General features: G+C 38.1%; 1 protein-coding gene across 6 annotated transcripts in view; it reads left to right on the top strand.

The window, feature by feature from the left end:
- Positions 1-18,439, top strand: part of palld (palladin, cytoskeletal associated protein) — an 82,890-nt gene that overhangs the window by 50,113 nt on the left and 14,338 nt on the right. For 4 of the 6 annotated variants that reach the window (XM_084431518.1, XM_084431520.1, XM_084431519.1 and 1 more), the window contains one exon: positions 17,543-18,160. In XM_084431518.1, coding sequence (XP_084287644.1) covers positions 17,543-18,160 — 618 coding nt within the window. Of the gene's footprint in view, positions 1-7,977; positions 8,164-17,542; positions 18,161-18,439 lie in introns of those variants that run through there. The other 2 variants (XM_084431522.1, XM_084431523.1) reach the window with 1 other exon arrangement.

Consider the following 18,439-nt stretch of genomic DNA (forward strand, 5'->3'; position numbering starts at 1 on the left):
CTTACCCAGCACTAGTCACTTCACCATGTCATTTGGTTGTAAAAACAGGAATTTCATAATTGTATAATTACCCCGAGGTCATTTCTACATGCTGTGTGGCATGTTATCGTCTCTTAGCATCCTCCGGGTACAAACGGACCTGAACGTTGCCTTGTGACCCTCCAAACACGTTTACACATTCCAGCTGATTTCCTGTGGATATTCCCATACTTGCTGTTCACATTAGTGCTTTGAATAGGATGATGAAGTGGGGATTTAAGACCACGTTGTAGCTGCAGACGTTTATCTTTTACAGGTCCCCTGTGATTTGAGTTCTCCTTTAGTTCAACTTTATTTCAGCGTTACAGTGATTTATCAATTACATCTGTGATTATGTTATTTGCAGAATTGCCGTAAAGCAATTAGAGGACAAGTGGAAAGTATGAGTTTGCAGCTCTGGTCATGTTCTTTGGGTAAACTAGTAAAAGGGTGATAAACTTCACCTGGTCTCATGTTTCATGTTTCAGCGATGGGACTTGGACATTTGCTGGCACAACAGCATTGCTTTAATATGAGGCGTGTTATATAAAATGAAATATGAAATCAATATGATGCTGCCTACTAAAAAGCTTTGTTTTGAAGCAGTTGTTTGTTTGCTTGCAAATATGTTGTTCTTTTCTCAAAATTTCCCCCCTTATCTAGTCCATCTTGAACGGTTTACCCAAAACCACTACATTTTTTTAAACATATTCCGGCTACTCTTTTCCATATCATGAAATGAATGAGGACTGGGGCTGTCAAGCTACAAAATTATAAAAGTGAATCATAAAAGTGGTCTAGAAGATGATTCATGGACTATATTACGAGTCTTCATATTCGAGTTATTCACTGAAAGTTATGAGAGTTCATGAGAGAAGTAACTATGTTTGATTTATTGAACAAATCATTCTTTTGAGTCAGATTGTTTTTAAATGAATCAGTTGATTCAGTTCACAAAACTTTGAATGATTCTTTTACAAATCAGACCAATACAGTTGAGTTCAGCTCAATGATTAAAGAAAATCAGTGAATAATGACTTCAATTTCAGTCTGTTATTATTGTATGACTTTAAAAGCACACAAACCACTTTTATGATTTTTTCATGGTGCTTGTGCAACATTTTTGAAGTGTGAATGTCCCAGGCCACATGCATTCATTGCAGATGCATGGAAATAAATGATTTTGTGTTACACAGAGGAAATAAAGAGTAGTATATGATGACAGAAGTTTCATTTTTGCGTGAACTATCCTTTTATTTTATTTGATAATATTTCTTACTAATTTTTTTTTTTTACTTTCACCCAAATGTAAGAGTTTTAAGACATTCAGTGCTAAATTAAATAAAAGACTTGCATAGAGACACTGACTCAGCTGATAATTATAAAAATTATTTAAACACATTTATGTTGGTGGGGCATTACATGTGCTTCTTCATTGTTTCTAACCAAGTGTTGAGTGAACATCCTTTAACGTTTAACACCTTTGCACTATGCACTTTGATTAACATGTTCAAATCTCTTCACACTTGATCCCTTTATTGCTCTCCCTGACACTGACGCTACACCCTGCGGGGATACACGCCATACAGGAAACCACACAGTGTGTTTTGGCAGACTTTGATGGCATAGACAGGGCCCAATGTCCTTCAGCACAGGAAGGGACAGAGGGATAGACCCAAAAAGAGGAAGGTGTGAACGAACAGTGTGTTTGGTGGGTGTTCACCTGCAGCTGACCAAGAGGAAAGGCTTTGTGGGTCCGTTTTGAGGCAAATATGGCATATAATGAAGGCATATTACTCAAATTTATTTACATTTATCTGAGCAACTAAATCCCTGTTACAGCCAAAGTTTTATTTTCAGAGGAGTGTAAGAAAAAATGATGTGGACGTCGAAGATCTCAAAAATGAAGTTTATTACAGCATAGCAGTGGCAAGGTACACAAAGCACCTTGGGTTCACCGGCGTCAGAACGAACCCAGAACATCCAAATCTTAAACCTTTTATCCTGTTGCATCTTGTTGCAACAGCTGTGGTCTGCATGTTAATGAAGTTGTGACATCCCATTGTCTGAGAAAGTTCTCTGTGTCCCACACCCAGTCCCATTCTACAATTGACTACCATTTGTTCAGGATGTGATCAACCCAAATGGTGAAGAAACAATATAACTTGACTTTCTTTCATCTGTATGATAATTAAGCCATTTTGGGGATGAGCTCATTCTAAAATATATTTTGGAGTGGAATCTGGGTCGAGGCAGACTACAATGTCTTACAGGAGCATCTGTGTAAGAAGAGAGATGGTTGTGTGCACCTCTGATTTACGATCTTGTTGGGCTGAAATCACAGGGGTTTTATGGGAACTTGCTTCACAGTGTGTAAAGTCCATACCACACTGAAATGATAACACCTGGAGCTTGTAAAGAAACACAGAGACAGAAAGTGAGAAGACTTGCCTGCATTATGCTCTAGGGTATACTTGCTGTCGCATATGTCCATTTTCTGTATGTATTTGTGTGCGTATGATGAATTAAAGATACGCAGCAGGTGGTATCTGATATCAACTGTACAGGTTGATGAATGTGTGTGCTAAGATAGTGAGACATTTCACAAAAGCCCCTTTGAATTAAAGCTGGATTATACCAGATTTGTGCTGTAGGTTTGTGTGAGAGCCTTCTGAAAACCTTGTGTTTGAAGCATCTTTTTTCACTGGATCAAATTTACTTTAATTCTTCATGAGAACACGGGGTGTGTTTGCGTAAATGTATTGTCTGTTTGGCTTTGGAACTTTTCTTGGCATCAGCATAGAGTGGTTATGTGATACCACCACTCCACCAATATCTTTTTGAGAAGTAAGCGAGCACTGAAAGTGTTCTGATACCAGTCGGTGAAGACTGTATACCACTAGGCAAGATGAGACATGACTGAAGAAGTTGATTGGTGTTGAAAGGAGACTCTGGTTTAAATCCATTACCGTTAAAAGGTTTGGGGTCGGTCAGAATTTTCTTTTTTATTATTATTTAGTAATAAATACTTTTATTCGGAAAGGACACATTAAATTGATCAAAAGGTAAACTAAAAACTTTTACATATTCAATTTCAAATAAATGCTGTTCTTTTGAACTTTCTATTTATTAAAGAGTCCTGACATTTTTTTTTTTTATCACGGTTTCCACAAAACTAGTAAGCAGCACAAATTTCTCATCATTGATAATATTAAGAAATGTTTCTTGAGCACCAAAGCAGCATATTAGGATGATTTCTGAAGGATCACGTGACACTGAAGACTGGAGTAATGATGCTGAATTTAAAGTTGCATTTAAAATTCATAAAAGGGGAAATCAGGATGATGCTTTTGTTCTACGCAATTACTGTAAATAACTCTTTTGCACCAATTATTGATTCCCTGCTGTCAGAAGGTTTTCAAGATATTATTCTTTTGTCATATTACTCTCATGAGATTTAGGATCAAACATCTGTGACAGTGAATCCGTACTTGTCTGTATCAGTCTTTTAGTGACGTATGATGGGTGTGTGTACAGAGGTGAAGGGTACAGCAGACACTTTAACATTTTTCCACGAAGTAAAAGGTGTTGCATCCTCTCAGAGCCACACCAGTGACAGAAAGTCAGACTATAATCCTTCACTTCCTGAGCCAAAAGGACCAGAGTGATGTATAAATGCACCATTGGCTCAGGGGTGAGGGTTGGATCATGACCTGAGGAGCCAGGAATCCTCACCGATTCATCACGTGTCGCCGAGACAGACAGACAGACGCAGAATGTCTCCTACAAAGTCTCTTTGAAGTAAATGATGCAATAATTTACCTCCTTACTCATTATGTGTTTATATTTAAACGATTACTCAACGTAACATTCAGGATTTTTGTTTATTTTGGATTAGTGGATCGCCATGGTGGCAAAAGTAAATGAGAAAGAGAGAGACAGAGATAAAGAGCGAGACAGAAAGGATAACAGATGAGAAAGGAAGTCTTTAATCCTCGCTGAAGTGCTGTGTATTGCTATCTTCGTGCCGACTGCATTGCTGCCATACCGCACCGGCTGCCCCAAACCGCCATGAGCCACTGTGGGGTTGTTGTCATGGACACTCGAGACAACTGCAGCAAACTGAGGGTCGGTCTCAAACAATCTGGTCACATTTCATTGAGCTCTCTTATTCTTGACCACAACCACACTAGCTTTCTCTCAAACTCATGGGGTTTTTAGTTTCAGATGTTTTGCTTGAGTTTACAGTGCTGATGTGGTTATTGTGGTAGTGTGTCAGTTATATTCTGACCAATTTAGTTCCAATGAAGGAGGTTTTAATATTCATATCCCATATCTGTATTTCTTCTCCCCGTTGCAGTCAGGTTCTCTGGGCTGCGTTTCTCAAAACTATTGTGAGCTAAGTTGATCGTAGAAACTGTTGGTGCCAGTGGTTCTACGATCTAGCTTACGATGCTTTTGAGAAACGAAGCCCGGGTCAGTTTTTTGTTAGTTCAAATAGTCATGGTAGTGAAGACAGATAAAGCTTTAGCACTGAGGTCACGGTGTACGGGTGTAGTGTTTAAACCATGCCGTTATGCCCAGCATTATGGTTAAATCCGTGGAGCGCTGGTCAGCCAGTTGCATTTCTGGCGTGTGACTCAGCGCTGTTTCTCAAAGCTGGTTTGTTTATGAGGTGTTGCTCGTAAAAGACCCAAATGGTGTATTAACAATCATTTTCTTGCACAGGCGTTGCGTGTGGTTTAGAAGCACATCCAAAAGAAAACAAGCATATAGAGACGCTTTCTACAGGAAAATTCAGTTTAATGGTTTATTGCGCACAGTTTTGTTGAGTGACACAGCTCACCAAACATTTTCCTATCATTCTTGCACCTCTGCTGATAAATAGCGCAAATAGGTTTTTCTTGGACTTGCGAGCCTCATTTTTAGAAATTAACCCAGAGTTTCCACTGTGGACTGTTTATTTATATACAATACAACTGCGGCTCATAAAAATACTGTAGACAATTGCTAATTGGCAAGGTAGATAATTAGTAAGTAGCCTGAAAGTACTCTTCTGTTCAAGCGCTTGTTTTTGAAAAAAGTGATGATTACCAAGGCTGCATTTACTGAATCAAAAATACTTTAAAATCCATTTTTGAAATTAGCGTCATTACTCCAGTCTTCAGTGTCACATGATCATTCAGAAATCATTCTAATATGCTGATTTGGTGCTCAAGAAACATTCCTTATGTATGCTTTAATATTGTTTGGAAACCATGACACCTATTTTAGGATTCTTTGATGAATAGAAAATTAAAATGTCTTTACTGTCACTTTTGATCAATTGAATGCATCCTTGCTGAAATGGCCTGAAAGTAATATTGCTGATGCTTAAATGCGGTTATGATATAAAATGTACATTTTAATGACCACTGCATGACAAAAAGAGACTTATCACAGATCAAAAACATTAGCTTTTGCTTTTGACAAATTCCGCCAGTTTACTTTAGAATGATTAAGCAGCACAGTGTGGCCAAGAAGGCCAGAGGGAAGGCGAACACTGTTGACTGTGCAGTCCTTATAAGGAGATGAGGGGGATGCGGGATTGGCTGAGGGGTTCAGAGACTCAGCACTGCATTGGCTAACGTTGTTAAAGTGACCCACTGGGAATAGAGCAGCTTTCCAAATATGGAAGAGAGAGTCCAGAGCAGGCCATCTCAATAAAAAAATTAAAAAATCTGTTACTGGATGATTGCGGAGAGACACAAAAGTGCTTTAGAAGATAAACTAGTTGAAGTCATTTAGAAGTGTAATGTTTACATTTATAGATAACAATATCTAATTCTTAGATGAATAGTTTGATATAAAACTAAATTTTTAAAGGGATAGTAATTTAAATCTGTACTCACCCTCATGACATTCAAAAATCGAATGACTTACTTTCTTCTACAGAACACAAAAGAAAAAATAATTGTCTGTTTTTGTCCATACAATGTAAGTCAATGGGGTCCAAAACCACATTAGACCCTAATGACTTTAAGTGTATAGATAGTAATATCTTCTTTTGTGTTTTTTAGATAAACTATTCCTTGAATGTGTGTTTCACAAGTGTGTTGACAAGATGTAAAGTTAGAACCTTAACTGATGGCCTGTTAAAGAGCTTAAAAGTATTTGTCTGGACAGAGATGTTTGGCATATGAGACATATACTAGTGAGTGTTCCTCTCTCACAAACACTATCTATGACACATTCTCACAGTCTCAAGCATTCTGGGAATTACATTGTTTGCAAATGGGGTTACTTAGGATTTTTTTGGGCAGCTTGAAAGTTATGAGAGTGACATGAATCTTTTGTGTTTGAGTAAACTATCCCTTAAAGAATTTGAATACTTTTTGGTAAATCTGTTCTTCTATATTTATGTAATTGTGTACATTCATCAGTGCGTCATGAAATGTGTCAGTTCAAAGACGGATATACATGATTACTTAAAAAAATTATTTATAAAAAAATAGCTTAATGGCTATTGTAGTGATTGACACCAGCAGATATCTACTAGCTCTTTACTGGATGTTATGAGTCACTCCTGAGGATTAGCATGAGCGTTGAAGGGGCGACTCATCTGCTCCCCTGACACAAGCACACAAGTGAGCCAAGAGAGGGACATAGAATAATACAGAGCACTTCTGAAAATAGACATTACACACCCTCATATAAATGATAACGGCACCCATGCTCCCATTAGTCTAAAATAAGTCACAATGCATTCACGCACACTCAAATAACACGGCAGAACAAAATTGTCAAGAACAGAAAGTGAATTGGGGGGATAAAGAGGCTGGAAAATGTGCCAGAACACTTTATCTACTGCAGATGTAGAAATGATCCAAGAATCAAGTAATCTGTCTCTACACATCTCAAGATATACAGATTTATCTGAGTAAACAACCGCAGATTAAAACAATCTCTTGAAATTCAAACAAAGAGACTGACTGATGGAAAAAAATAATATATATTTTTTTTAAATAATTCTAAGGTTTAGAATCCGGGATTTTTTTGTGGTTTTTTTTTTTTTTTTTTTGTCTGCTCATTGAGTGCGTGTTCAGTTTACATGGTTTAGAGGATGTTTTTAAAACAAACTCATATCATTTCCAAGAGCGAGATGTTATCTGAGTTGAAGGTTTAAACAGTGGAGGAGTAGCGCATGTATTAGGAGTGATGTAAGTGGCTTAAATTTCTCTTTGGATGTTTTGTAAGAAACATTCTGGATTTATTTTATTATAATCTTCTACATTGTGACAAAGAAGAGTTTCTGGTTAGTTTTTTAGGTTTGGTTTTCTAAATAGATTAGAAATGAGCTTTAGTACATGACCACCCCCTCCTGAAGTTTTTGTAAAAATATAAATATTTATAAAAAAATATATTTACAACAACAAGGTTGTAAAACAACTTTTAGGTGAAAAAATTAAATGTCTTGTCTAGTTTATGATTTGATTTGCGGTCTTGTTATTGAATGTTAAATGACAGAAAAGCACAATCTTAAATAACATCCGCAATCCGAACATTCTCAAAGTTTTGTAAAGTCATTTTTACATTTGTTTCCAATTTTATTTGTTTTATTTTTCATAATATTTACCACTTGTTTGCATTTTTCTCATTAAACATTGAAATGATTGTGGTGATCAGAAATGGTAAAATAATTATTTTTCAGCAAAACAATCATCACACCACAGCTTACTTTACGTATAAGTTGTAGATGTTTAAAAGACTTACATCAAACTTAAAAACAAGTGTTATAACACTCCTTTTTCATTTACCTGAGCTGTCAAATGTTAAAGAAATGTTAAACATGCCCTAGCTTAAATAATAAATTATTTATATATATAAATATGAATTAGCCTAAAGTTGAGCATGGGGACTTTTATTGTGGAAGTTAAGTTGCAGGACTTTTCTTATGTCAGACAAGCACAGACTGCAGTTAGTGAGTCAGAGCAGAGCTCGTGAGGCAGACGACGCGTCACTCAGCGCGTGTCTGCGCGTCTTAATATAAAGACAAGAGCAGCTGACTGAGAGCCGCAGTCCTCATACACACTCACACACACATACACACCTTTAAGGAATTACCTACATGCAACGGGAATAACTTTACCCAGGTGAAAAAACAAGGTACAAACTATTTCTTTTTTTCTTTTGAGTAACTTGCATGGATGAATGAGGCATTTCTGTCCATTGATATGTGAGAGAACCTGTTGATATGTAACGGTTTAACACTTATGTTTACTTAGGAGTTTTTGTTTCTTTTTTGACATTTGTTTTTATTTTGTAATTTAGTTTTTTGTTTAATATAGGATTTTTGTATTTTTTGTTTAACATCCAACATATTTCCATTGGAAAAAGACAGGGATGATTCAATGCTCACAACTACAGATAAGAATAAGCAGAAAACACATTTAATCCACTGATGTCATGTGGATACATGTGAGGATTAAAAAGTAGATGATATATCTGAGAGTGAAGTGGGATACTTGAAGACAAAAGGATGAATTAGAGCTCCCGAAAAGAATAGAATGAATTAAAAGAGGTACAGAAAACAATTCAGAAATTTTCTGCTTAGTAAAAATAATGTTATTCACTAGTTTTGCACAGGGCTTTGGCAAGAAAGTAGTTTATTCAAACTCAAAACCTCCAGAATATCTGGAAAAGATGTTATGTTGGTGGCTTTGTCTTTTTCACTTGTGTTCCAAGTTTGAACAGTTGAATGTTTAGCACTTTAATGTGTGTATGGGTTGGCACTTCGCTCATGGCAGCAGTACTGGAGCAGTGGTTTGCTTGGTGGAGTTCATAAAGGCCATTGTACTAACCGTTTTATTTGCCAGCAGAGAATAGTTTGGACTCCAATTTCTCTTTGTCGCTCAGTTTGCCTTGTTTAGGGTTTATTTCTCTTCTGCTCATACCCCTCCCGTGTCTCTCTCTCTCTCTCTCTCTCTCTCTCTCTCTCTCTCTCTCTCTCTCTCTCTCTCTCTCTCTCTCTCTCTCTCTCTCTCTCTCTCTCTCTCTCTCTCTCTCTCTCTCTCTCACTTACTTTCCCTTACCCTGCTGGTAATCCCATTTGATGGTGATGGGTGATGTCTTTTCAGCCAATCTGGAGAGGAATGTCTTCAGCTCACATTCCTACAATCCAGGCATATACCCACTTTGTAAGAAGGAGAGAGAGAGAGAGCGAGAGAGAGAGGGATGCAATGAGACATTCTATGTGAAAAGAAAACAGTCTGGTTCTGTTTTATGTGCTGTGCATGCAATTAGAGGCAAACAGATGGGGGAGGGGTCTGAGAGAGAGATGGTGAAAGCAAACGGGAATAATGGACTGTCCAGGTCAAGACTTTTTGACTATAGATAAATAGAGTGGAAGAGAACGAAACAACAGTGAATGGGTCTGAAAATGAAGTGCTTTAACTTTTCCTGCAACTGCTGTGACCAAAGGTTTCATTCATGCTTTTCAAACTACAGTAGTCCTTCATTTGGCTAAATGGCAAAAAAACTAAACTAAACAGGAATTTCTGCCACTCCAATTCCGTTTTTGTTATTAGTAAAGGTTTTCTTTCTTTCTTTCTTTCTTTCTTTCTTTCTTTCTTTCTTTCTTTCTTTCTTTCTTTCTTTCTTTCTTTCTTTCTTTCTTTCTTTCTTTCTTTCTTTCTTTCTTTCTTTCTTTCTTTCTTTCTTTCTTTCTCTTGAGCAGCAAATCAGCATATTATAATGATTTCTGAAGGATCATGTGACCGGAATGATGCTGAAAACTCAGCTTTGCCATCACAGGAATACATTTTAAATTTAAAAATAGACAGGTTATTTTAAATTGTAATAATATTTGACAGTACTGTTTTACTGTATTTTTGTATCTTTGAACGGTTGTGTATTTTACCTTGCTGTCATCTTACACTCTCTTAAAGTTAATCTTGAAAGATACAATAATTTATAGCACTGTTAAAAGTAATCTTTGTTGTGATGCCTAAATTTCCTTTTAGCATTTTAAATTTCTTCTTTTAGTCGTTAAATTAGTAACCTTGCAAACTCTGCCAAATCCAGAGATTATTTCTTCTTTGTTTTCAGGGAGACAAAAAAAACCCCCAAAAAACCTGATTGCATAAAGTCAGCCAATCAGATTAGAGCTTGCCAGTTTGAAAGTGCTTTCCAGATTTGTACTTCCCAGGTCAACGAATAGACCATAGGTGGACAGAACGGATGGAGAGCAGACAGACCAAAGGAGAGAGAGAAAGTCTGAGACTTAGAGAATGCAAGATGGTGAAATTAGAGAAAAGAAGAGAGAAGAGAAAAAAGAAAGCATGAAAGTGAGAGTGTGGGAGCTGGAGAAGAGAAAGAGCCTTTTTTTTTATTTTGGCCTGACGTCTTTATGGAAAGTTGGACATTTCCTCTAGGAGTCTGGTAGGGAGTGCAGTGCATGTAGAGCCGGTTGGCTTGGGTGGGAGCCGCATTGTGAGATCAGATCTGGGTCAAACTGCTCCTAAAGCTGGAACACACTCTACTAATACCAATGTAATCTGAGAAAGGGCTTGAAAACTTGCACTTCTAGACCTTTTGTGTGTGTGTGCATATGTGGCCCTCTTATGTACTCTGTTGACCTCTTGAAAAGCTACGAGCCAAAATTACTGTTGGGCATTTCTGGAAGTTTTGTTCACAGTAACGTGGCAAGAATCCAAAAGATTTTCTGCACATTAGTGGTGAGAGAATGAGTGTCCGGTTTGGTTGTGTGAGTGACAGCACTGCTATTACGCTCAGATATAATGGAAGGATCAGATGCAGTCTTCTACTCTGTCTGTGCTCTGTTTAATGAATTGACTGTTTCGAAGGGTGTGTATGTGTGCATGTGCATGAGCATCTACAGGGATTGTGAGAGATGCTAGTCCGATACCGCAACATGAGATACTTTTTCTTCCTGACACATGAGTCTCTGAGTTAAGAAATTTAAACTGCTGTTTCAGTGGTTAGTATGACTGTTTAGGGTGTATTTGGATCATAGTGAAGTGGAACTATAAAAGAAAGCTGAAGTCAGTGTACATGAGCTAACAGGGTTTGGGTGTGGTTATAATTCAGATGTTAATGTGCATAAAAGTGCATTGAAAGATTGAAATAGCAAATCTCGTTTGGGTATAATGCATTGACAGATAACATATAAATAGGCAACAAACTTTTATAGCTCAAAACTATCGTAGTCAACTGTTGTAGCAGAAATTTTAAAGCAGATCCATTCAGAGATGCAACTTTTCAAAGAGGTTTAGCCTAATTGTTGAGCCAGGAACACCATGCAAACACAAGCCCGAATGCTTTAGCCAACGCATTGTTAGTAAATTGTCCTGTTGAACTTGCTTAACATGCGTTAACAAACCAGAGAACAACAGGACTCAGGACGGCATGCAGTGTTATTTGTGCTGCTTAATATTTTTGTGGAAATCATGATATGTTTTTTTCAGGATTGTTTGATTAGATAGAACATTGAATAGAATGTTCAAAAGAACAGCATGTGTTTGAAATACAAATCTTTTTTAATATTACAATTGTACTTTAGTTCAATTTAGTGCAGTCTTTAGAATTAAAGTATTCTTTTCTAAAAAATAATTAAAAATACTTGTAGACCCCAAACATTTGAACAGCAGTGTAGTTATCTATTAACATATTGACATATTTTTCTTGTTGATTACACAGAATTTCTATTTCACTCAGATAAAACAATGGGATGTTGTTTCAGTCTGTTTTTCAGACATTCATCCATCGGTCCAGCACTCCAGCTGTCTCCCAGGCTGCCAGCTTGCTAAATTACTGTGTAGAGAGACAGCTAATGATTCTTTTATTTCTCTAGACACTGACATGGAATCAGTCACCTGAATCAATCATATTTCAGCATTGAATCAGTTAGTTAACAAGGACTAATCATTAGGTGGAGGATTGTCCAGGGGCATGATGATGACATGATGATGGGTGTGGTTATAGCTAAATCCAGGTGTGCTGCTCTGCATCATGTAGTGTGTGTGTGTGTGTGTGTGTGTGTGTGTGTCCACATGTTTTTCTTGTTTGTTTCAGTATTTTCCCACATGTTCCTTGATCTCGGTTTGTGTACACTATTGGATAAACACATTTTAGCTCTAGCACATTATCATGCTCAGCAAAGAAGGTTTTGTTACCACAGTAGTGTTTGTTGTCTGTTTTAGGATACACTTGGCAGGACAGTCCTCTTTCATAGCCTAATTTTTATGCAATAATAATACAACATGTAGGAACATTTTAGAGATAATAAGCTTGTTTTTCTCATTATTAGTCCTTAGTCATTATTTTCTCATTGCATGTCTTGCGCACAGACACACTCGCACCGATGTGCACAATGCAGGACGTGCTCTGTAAACACTGTCCTCTAATTGGCAAATATTTAAACTCAACAACTTCCTGTCCTCTTGAAGCTTCTTCCTGTGATAGCAGCTGGGTAAAAACAGTTGAAACTCCACTCCTGCACACAGACAAAACATAGATGCTTTAACTGACTGCAAGAGATGCACTTTTAGAAATTACACAAATTATTAGCATAAAATCGCTCTTGTAGTCTTCAGAATATATTTAACAGACTTTTGGTTAAGGTTAACACCGACCGGAAAAATCTGTTTACAGGATGTATTTTCAGCTTGTATCAGTCATGTTTAGAGGAGTAGACTTGAACAATTCAGAAGATACTGCAGTTGGGCTGAGAAAAAAGATTCAATTAAAAAGAGAGAATACACTGACCTCATTGTTTAGTACGGCTCACTAACACTGGCCCGTGTCTGACGTAGTGACCTTAAAAGTCTGGACAGAAGCTGATTGGTGGACTAATTAAACCACGATTCGCACTGACCCGTATCTTGCCATTATTTCGTGAAGGGCACATTTACTTTATGTGGTAATTTTCACTGTTTTATAGGGGCACAAATGCCACTGACAAAAAAACCACTTCAAAGCTAATGAGCGAATGTCTGACCTTCATGATGGTTGGTACAACAAATTGTAGTGTGTAATGCAGTGAGAACAACATCATCTGCTCTGGATTCTACATTATGGTGTGGAGGAGAGAAAGAACCACTAACTTCTGTCTGCATATGATTCAGATCAAATGCAACGGGCTTCAGAGGAAGATAAGAGCAGAAAAATAAGTGCATTTTGTTTGACGTTTGTAACTTATGAAGTGGATTCTGAAGAGAAGAACAAAAAAGGCTTTATATTAGGATAGGCTATAATAGACATCAATAATGAACAAACATAATTTAGTAAAAGATGAACTTTTGATAGTTTTGATTACAAAACAACAAAGTCAGCTGCACACAGCTAAACAATTTACTTAGCAACAACTCGTAGATTATTTTGGACATGTAAGGAGTTTTGTTGATCGAACATCTGTTGTTATACACATTCCAATTTTATTCACATTTCTTAGTATATAATTTTGAAAAGTCATATGCTGCATATTTATTTACTTTTTTAGTTTTGATTTAAAATTATTTGCAATTTTTATATATATATATATATATATATATATAAATGATTTCTCTAATCTCTGAACAGTTTCCTTTGATTCAAAACAGATTTTGACGAATGTGTGTGTGATTTTTATGCAAGGTGAAGCGCTTCTCTGGAGTTCCCATAAAACAGTAGGAGCTGGATTTGTGTAAGTGCATTTTATAGACATGTAGCTGAATTAGACAGGAATGTGTGTAAGTGCAGAAATATGAGAGAGTGTTTTGTGTCTGCTGAGGGGTCTGCTTCATCTCCACTAGTAACAAACCTTGTAATTTGGCAGAAAATTGATTGGGTTACTTCATGTAACCTTTGACAGAAGGTTGTTATTATTTAAGCTGTGCTGCGTGCTATCAGCATATGGACACACATCGCCATATGCACCTCTCTTGCATTAGCATCTCTAAATCACCCAAACTATGACAGAACTGACCCTGAGTCCAGCAGAGCTGTAGATTCAAAAAACACAAATGTGGTTGCAGCCTTGGCCTTGTGTGCGATGGGAGTTTGTATTGCAACTGATCCCATTCTTTCCCTTTCATTGCTAAAAGGTCTGCCGTGTTTTATTTATAATGTTGGAGAACCTTCTTTGAAATTGTACAGTAGCTTTCCAAGTCAAACTATCCTTTTGAAAAAGTAGTTGGCAACATTTAATTAGTAGTGTAGTTAACTTATTTGAAGCTACTTAAGGGACGTGATGCGTTCAGATCATTAAATCAGAGATCTGGCACTAAAGCATTGAGTGTTTTTGGTTGAACAAATGGCGTTAAACTTGAACAGATAACCTTAAACTAAATACTACAAAAAAAGACTTTGAATGCATCCTAATTTCTATAACTTGGTCGACAACATCAGCAGCATTTAAGTGAATAATTTGCTATAGAAAGTTTAAAAATGCCACAAAAGGACTGAATGGTTTATGAATCGATTAATTTACAAAAATGAATAGCCGATATTAATTTATTTTTATTTACAATTACAAAAAACGCTTTTTCACCATCGGGCCGGCTGGCTAATCGTCCAGAACCGTGCTGGTAGAATGCGTGTAGTGACGTCGTCGACACTCAGGATTGGTCACTTGTCTGTTGCCAGGCTACCAGTTTCTTTGTAGCTGGCCAAACACACTATTTGAGCGAAGTAAACGCATGTTAATAATACAATTTAAAAGGAATATCTAATCATCCTCCATAAAGCGGTCGCTATTTGCATCTCAAAATTTCTGTAAACTCTTGTTACCAAGGCAACGACTGAAACATTTGTAATACATTCAAAAGAGCTCTGTTATCAGCCCCACAATGGACAGTGAAACCATATCCGTACCGGCTGAGCTGGATTGGCACATAATGGAACGAATAAGAAATGAGAACAGTTTGGCCCAGTGGTGGAAAAGCGGAGAACATATTCAGTTGATTTGCTTGAATTAGTTAGGATCTGAAGCAAAAAATATGTTTGTGATGTAGTACTAGTTGAGGGGGAAAAAGTAGCATGTTATTGGAAAAATAACAAATAAATTACAAAAACTTCTTTCACTCTATTAATTTTTTTTATTTAAGTTAGTGTCACTACATTTAGACACTTAGTTTACTGCTTATTTTGCACTCATCCCTTCAGATTTTTTTTGTAATGAATGAACATGATTTTACGCAGGAGGGTACCGTAGCATTTTCTATTTGCAGACTTGGTGCCTTTTAAGGCGAACTGATTATGTCAGTACCGGCTGAACTCCCTCCATCAAATCAGGTTTACTTGTGAGGAATTCCAGAAATGCAAAAGGAAAAAATAAGCGGAGAAACCTGCAAGTGCTATTTTTAGAAAATGGCTGCCTGTGATTGAACATTATGATATTCCTTGACTGCTGGAAACTATTAAGTGGGATATTTAGAGTCGGAGCGGTATTTCTGGAGGGGCTTGTAATGCCAGACCTCCACCGGCTGTCAACCAGCAGTTTTCACTCAGGGGAGGAGGTAGAGGAGAGAAGAAATGCAGAAGGATGGAGAAAAAGACGAGATTGGATTTGAAAACTTTCTTGTTCTTTTTTATGTTAAAAATTAGTGAATAAGGAGGGAGACATGGTGATGGAGTTTGGAAAAGTGTGAAGGGATTGAAAAAGAAAAGGAGGGAGGGAAAGCATGACCCAAAGACAGAAAGAAGAGAAGTGAGAGTCTAGCCGCTGGTGCTTCGGACTCATAACAGAGCCAAAAAAGGAATGAAAGCAAAGCAGCACAGGCAGTTGAGTCCAAGAGCCTTTCACCAGCTGCCAAAGTATTCCAGTAAAAGTGCTCTTTTGACGGATACTCGAGCATATAGACTGGGAAAAAGAGGAAAAAGGGGAAAAGGATGGTTTTAGGTGGTCATTTTTGCTTTTAATGTGGCCCAAATCACCATCATTTGTGCCGCCAAAACAAAGTGACATCATTTAATCTATTATTTTCCTCAATGAATCCTTTTATTTGATGAACTTGCACTCTAGGTTTTAGGTTAAGGGTTGGCGAAGTATTAACAACACATTGTGAATACTCCCCTTCTCTTTTTCTTCACCCAAACTCTGAGGATTTATCAGTTGGATGGAGGGAGGGCTTCCACCTTCATTACAAAAAATGAATGAAAAGAGTGAAAACACAATGACTCATTAGTCAACATCTGGAAATAATTTGGTTAAATGGGGTTTGGAGTGTGACTAGCCTACCACCCAGATCTCCTTGTGAAATGCACACAAACACTGAAATCGCACATTTAATTCACGTTTTGCAATTATTTACAGGGTGACTAGCAGAAAAGCATTGAACGCTGTTCTGAATGGACCTGTTGGAGACCAATAATACAATTTCAATGAAAAGCATCTGGACTTGGTTATTGGTTTGCTGAAGGTTATCCATTTGTTGAGGCTCACAAAAAGTGTCTAGGAGTTGCCAAAAAAGGCAGCAGGAGAGTGGGGCTGAGTCTGCAAAAGAAGAGAGACAAATTGTTTTGAACAAAACATGTCTTCCAAGGACACAAGAATTCAGATGATGGAAAACTGTAGACTGTAGACAGCAAATATCTGATGTTAAGCAGAGAAAAGGACAGTGCGTCACTCCAGTGTTTTTGTGTATGTGGGTGAACCGTGACATTTGACACATAATATGCTCAATCATCAGCCCATACCCTTATTAGCACGACACAACCCTGAAAAGGCAATTCCTTTTCTTGCCGTTACATGCTGTTGACCGTATAGTTTAAACTTTACCCAAAATAGCATATCACTCGCTTTTCAGTGGGCTTTAGTTTCCTCCCAGAAACTCAGCACAAATACACACAGACGCACGCATAACCACACAACAACTAGGCATAACACTTTCTTACTTTACAGTAACGCACACTACACCACTTTCTGCAGGCTCCGGAGTTAATTTCCTCCCGATGGGCCATCTATTCTGTGAGGGTGATATACTGTCCCTGAGATGGCCTTTCATTAAATCGCTGAACTCTGTGTGTGGCTTTACATCTATAATGAATCATTAAAGGAGTTTGCAGTACCAAGTTAAGCTATTAACTGTGTTTTTAAACATATTTCTTGCTGGTGCAAATTGGTCATTTAGGTTCAAGCTGGTAAAGACCAAACCAGCTACCATTTTGCTTTTATAAAAAGGTCAATGCATAATGAAAAAATAAATAAAATTAAGGACACATTTTTCCATTAAAACCTTAATTTATTAAGCAGATCCATTAATTATATGGCTAACAGGTGTTTTACGTCTGTTTTTCTACAATATGTCATGGATTTTGATATCAGTTTTATATTTGTGTACAGAGTTATATTTAGCCAGGTTTAGTCCCAGCAAACATGCTCTCCAAACCTTATCTTAAGATGTGTTGACGTCAGTTCAGGTTATGTTTGTCAGGTTGTGCAATTGTACAGTTAGATTGTCCTATTACATGACAGACTCTTGTAGTAAAATGTGTATAGTTAGTGTGATGCTAAACAGTCCTTTTGTTTGTAATTTTCTCCTTGCAGAAACGCGGCACAACTGAAGCAGCTTCAAGATCAGATCCTTCAAGAGCAGCAACAACCGCTTCCCCCTCCTCAGGAAGTCCCGCCTCCTTCTCCACCTCTCCCACCTCCTCCTTCGTTCCAGGAGCTGGAGAGTAGCACCATGCAGACAAGCACCTTCAACTATGCCCGACCCAAGCAGTTCATCGCTGCCCAGAGTCCCACAACAAGCGGTGGACCAATTGGATACAGCACGCAGTCCTCGACCTCCTCGAGCTCCAGTCCGCTGTCCCCCATAGCAGCCCACAAGCCCTTCAGCCGTGTCACTCTTCCGCCCTTCCAGCAGCAGCCGCTACTGTCCAAAGGAAGCAGCGTGGAGTCTCCCAGCTCACCTTCCTTCCCGCCACCCCCTCCGCCCTTCCTCAGCTCCAGCCTGTCCTCTCCTTCTGGCTTGCCTCAAGACTTCCCCCCTCCGCCACCTCCACCACCTGTCACGTCAAGCCCCACCCGCTCAGACAGCTCTTCGCCCTTCACGTCCACTCCCCAATCACCAGCCGGATTTCTGGTATCGGTGCTCCCAGCCACTCCTCCACCACCACCACCAATGAACGCGCTTGGGCTGCCCAAGGGTAACGGCACAATGTGAGTACCCACAATCATCTCTTAAAGTTTGAACGCATCTCAAATGCTTCTTGATTTGAAGGTGTGCAGTCATTCTCTATACTATAGAAATACCGAGCACTTAATCAAGAGCTCCAGTAGAGCACTATAAAGGGCACATAGTGTGAACACTTGGGCTAATAAGTAATTTGGAGTGCAGCTCCTGCTTTGCAGCTGCATGGAAAACATGTACTGTATGCATTCTTCCCTGGCATGTTTATGGAGACACGGGGATCAATGGGAGCTGAGGAACCTTGAGGG

This window comes from Rutilus rutilus, assembly GCF_951802725.1.
Source record: "Rutilus rutilus genome assembly, chromosome: 15".
Classification (NCBI taxonomy): Eukaryota; Metazoa; Chordata; class Actinopteri; order Cypriniformes; family Leuciscidae; genus Rutilus; species Rutilus rutilus.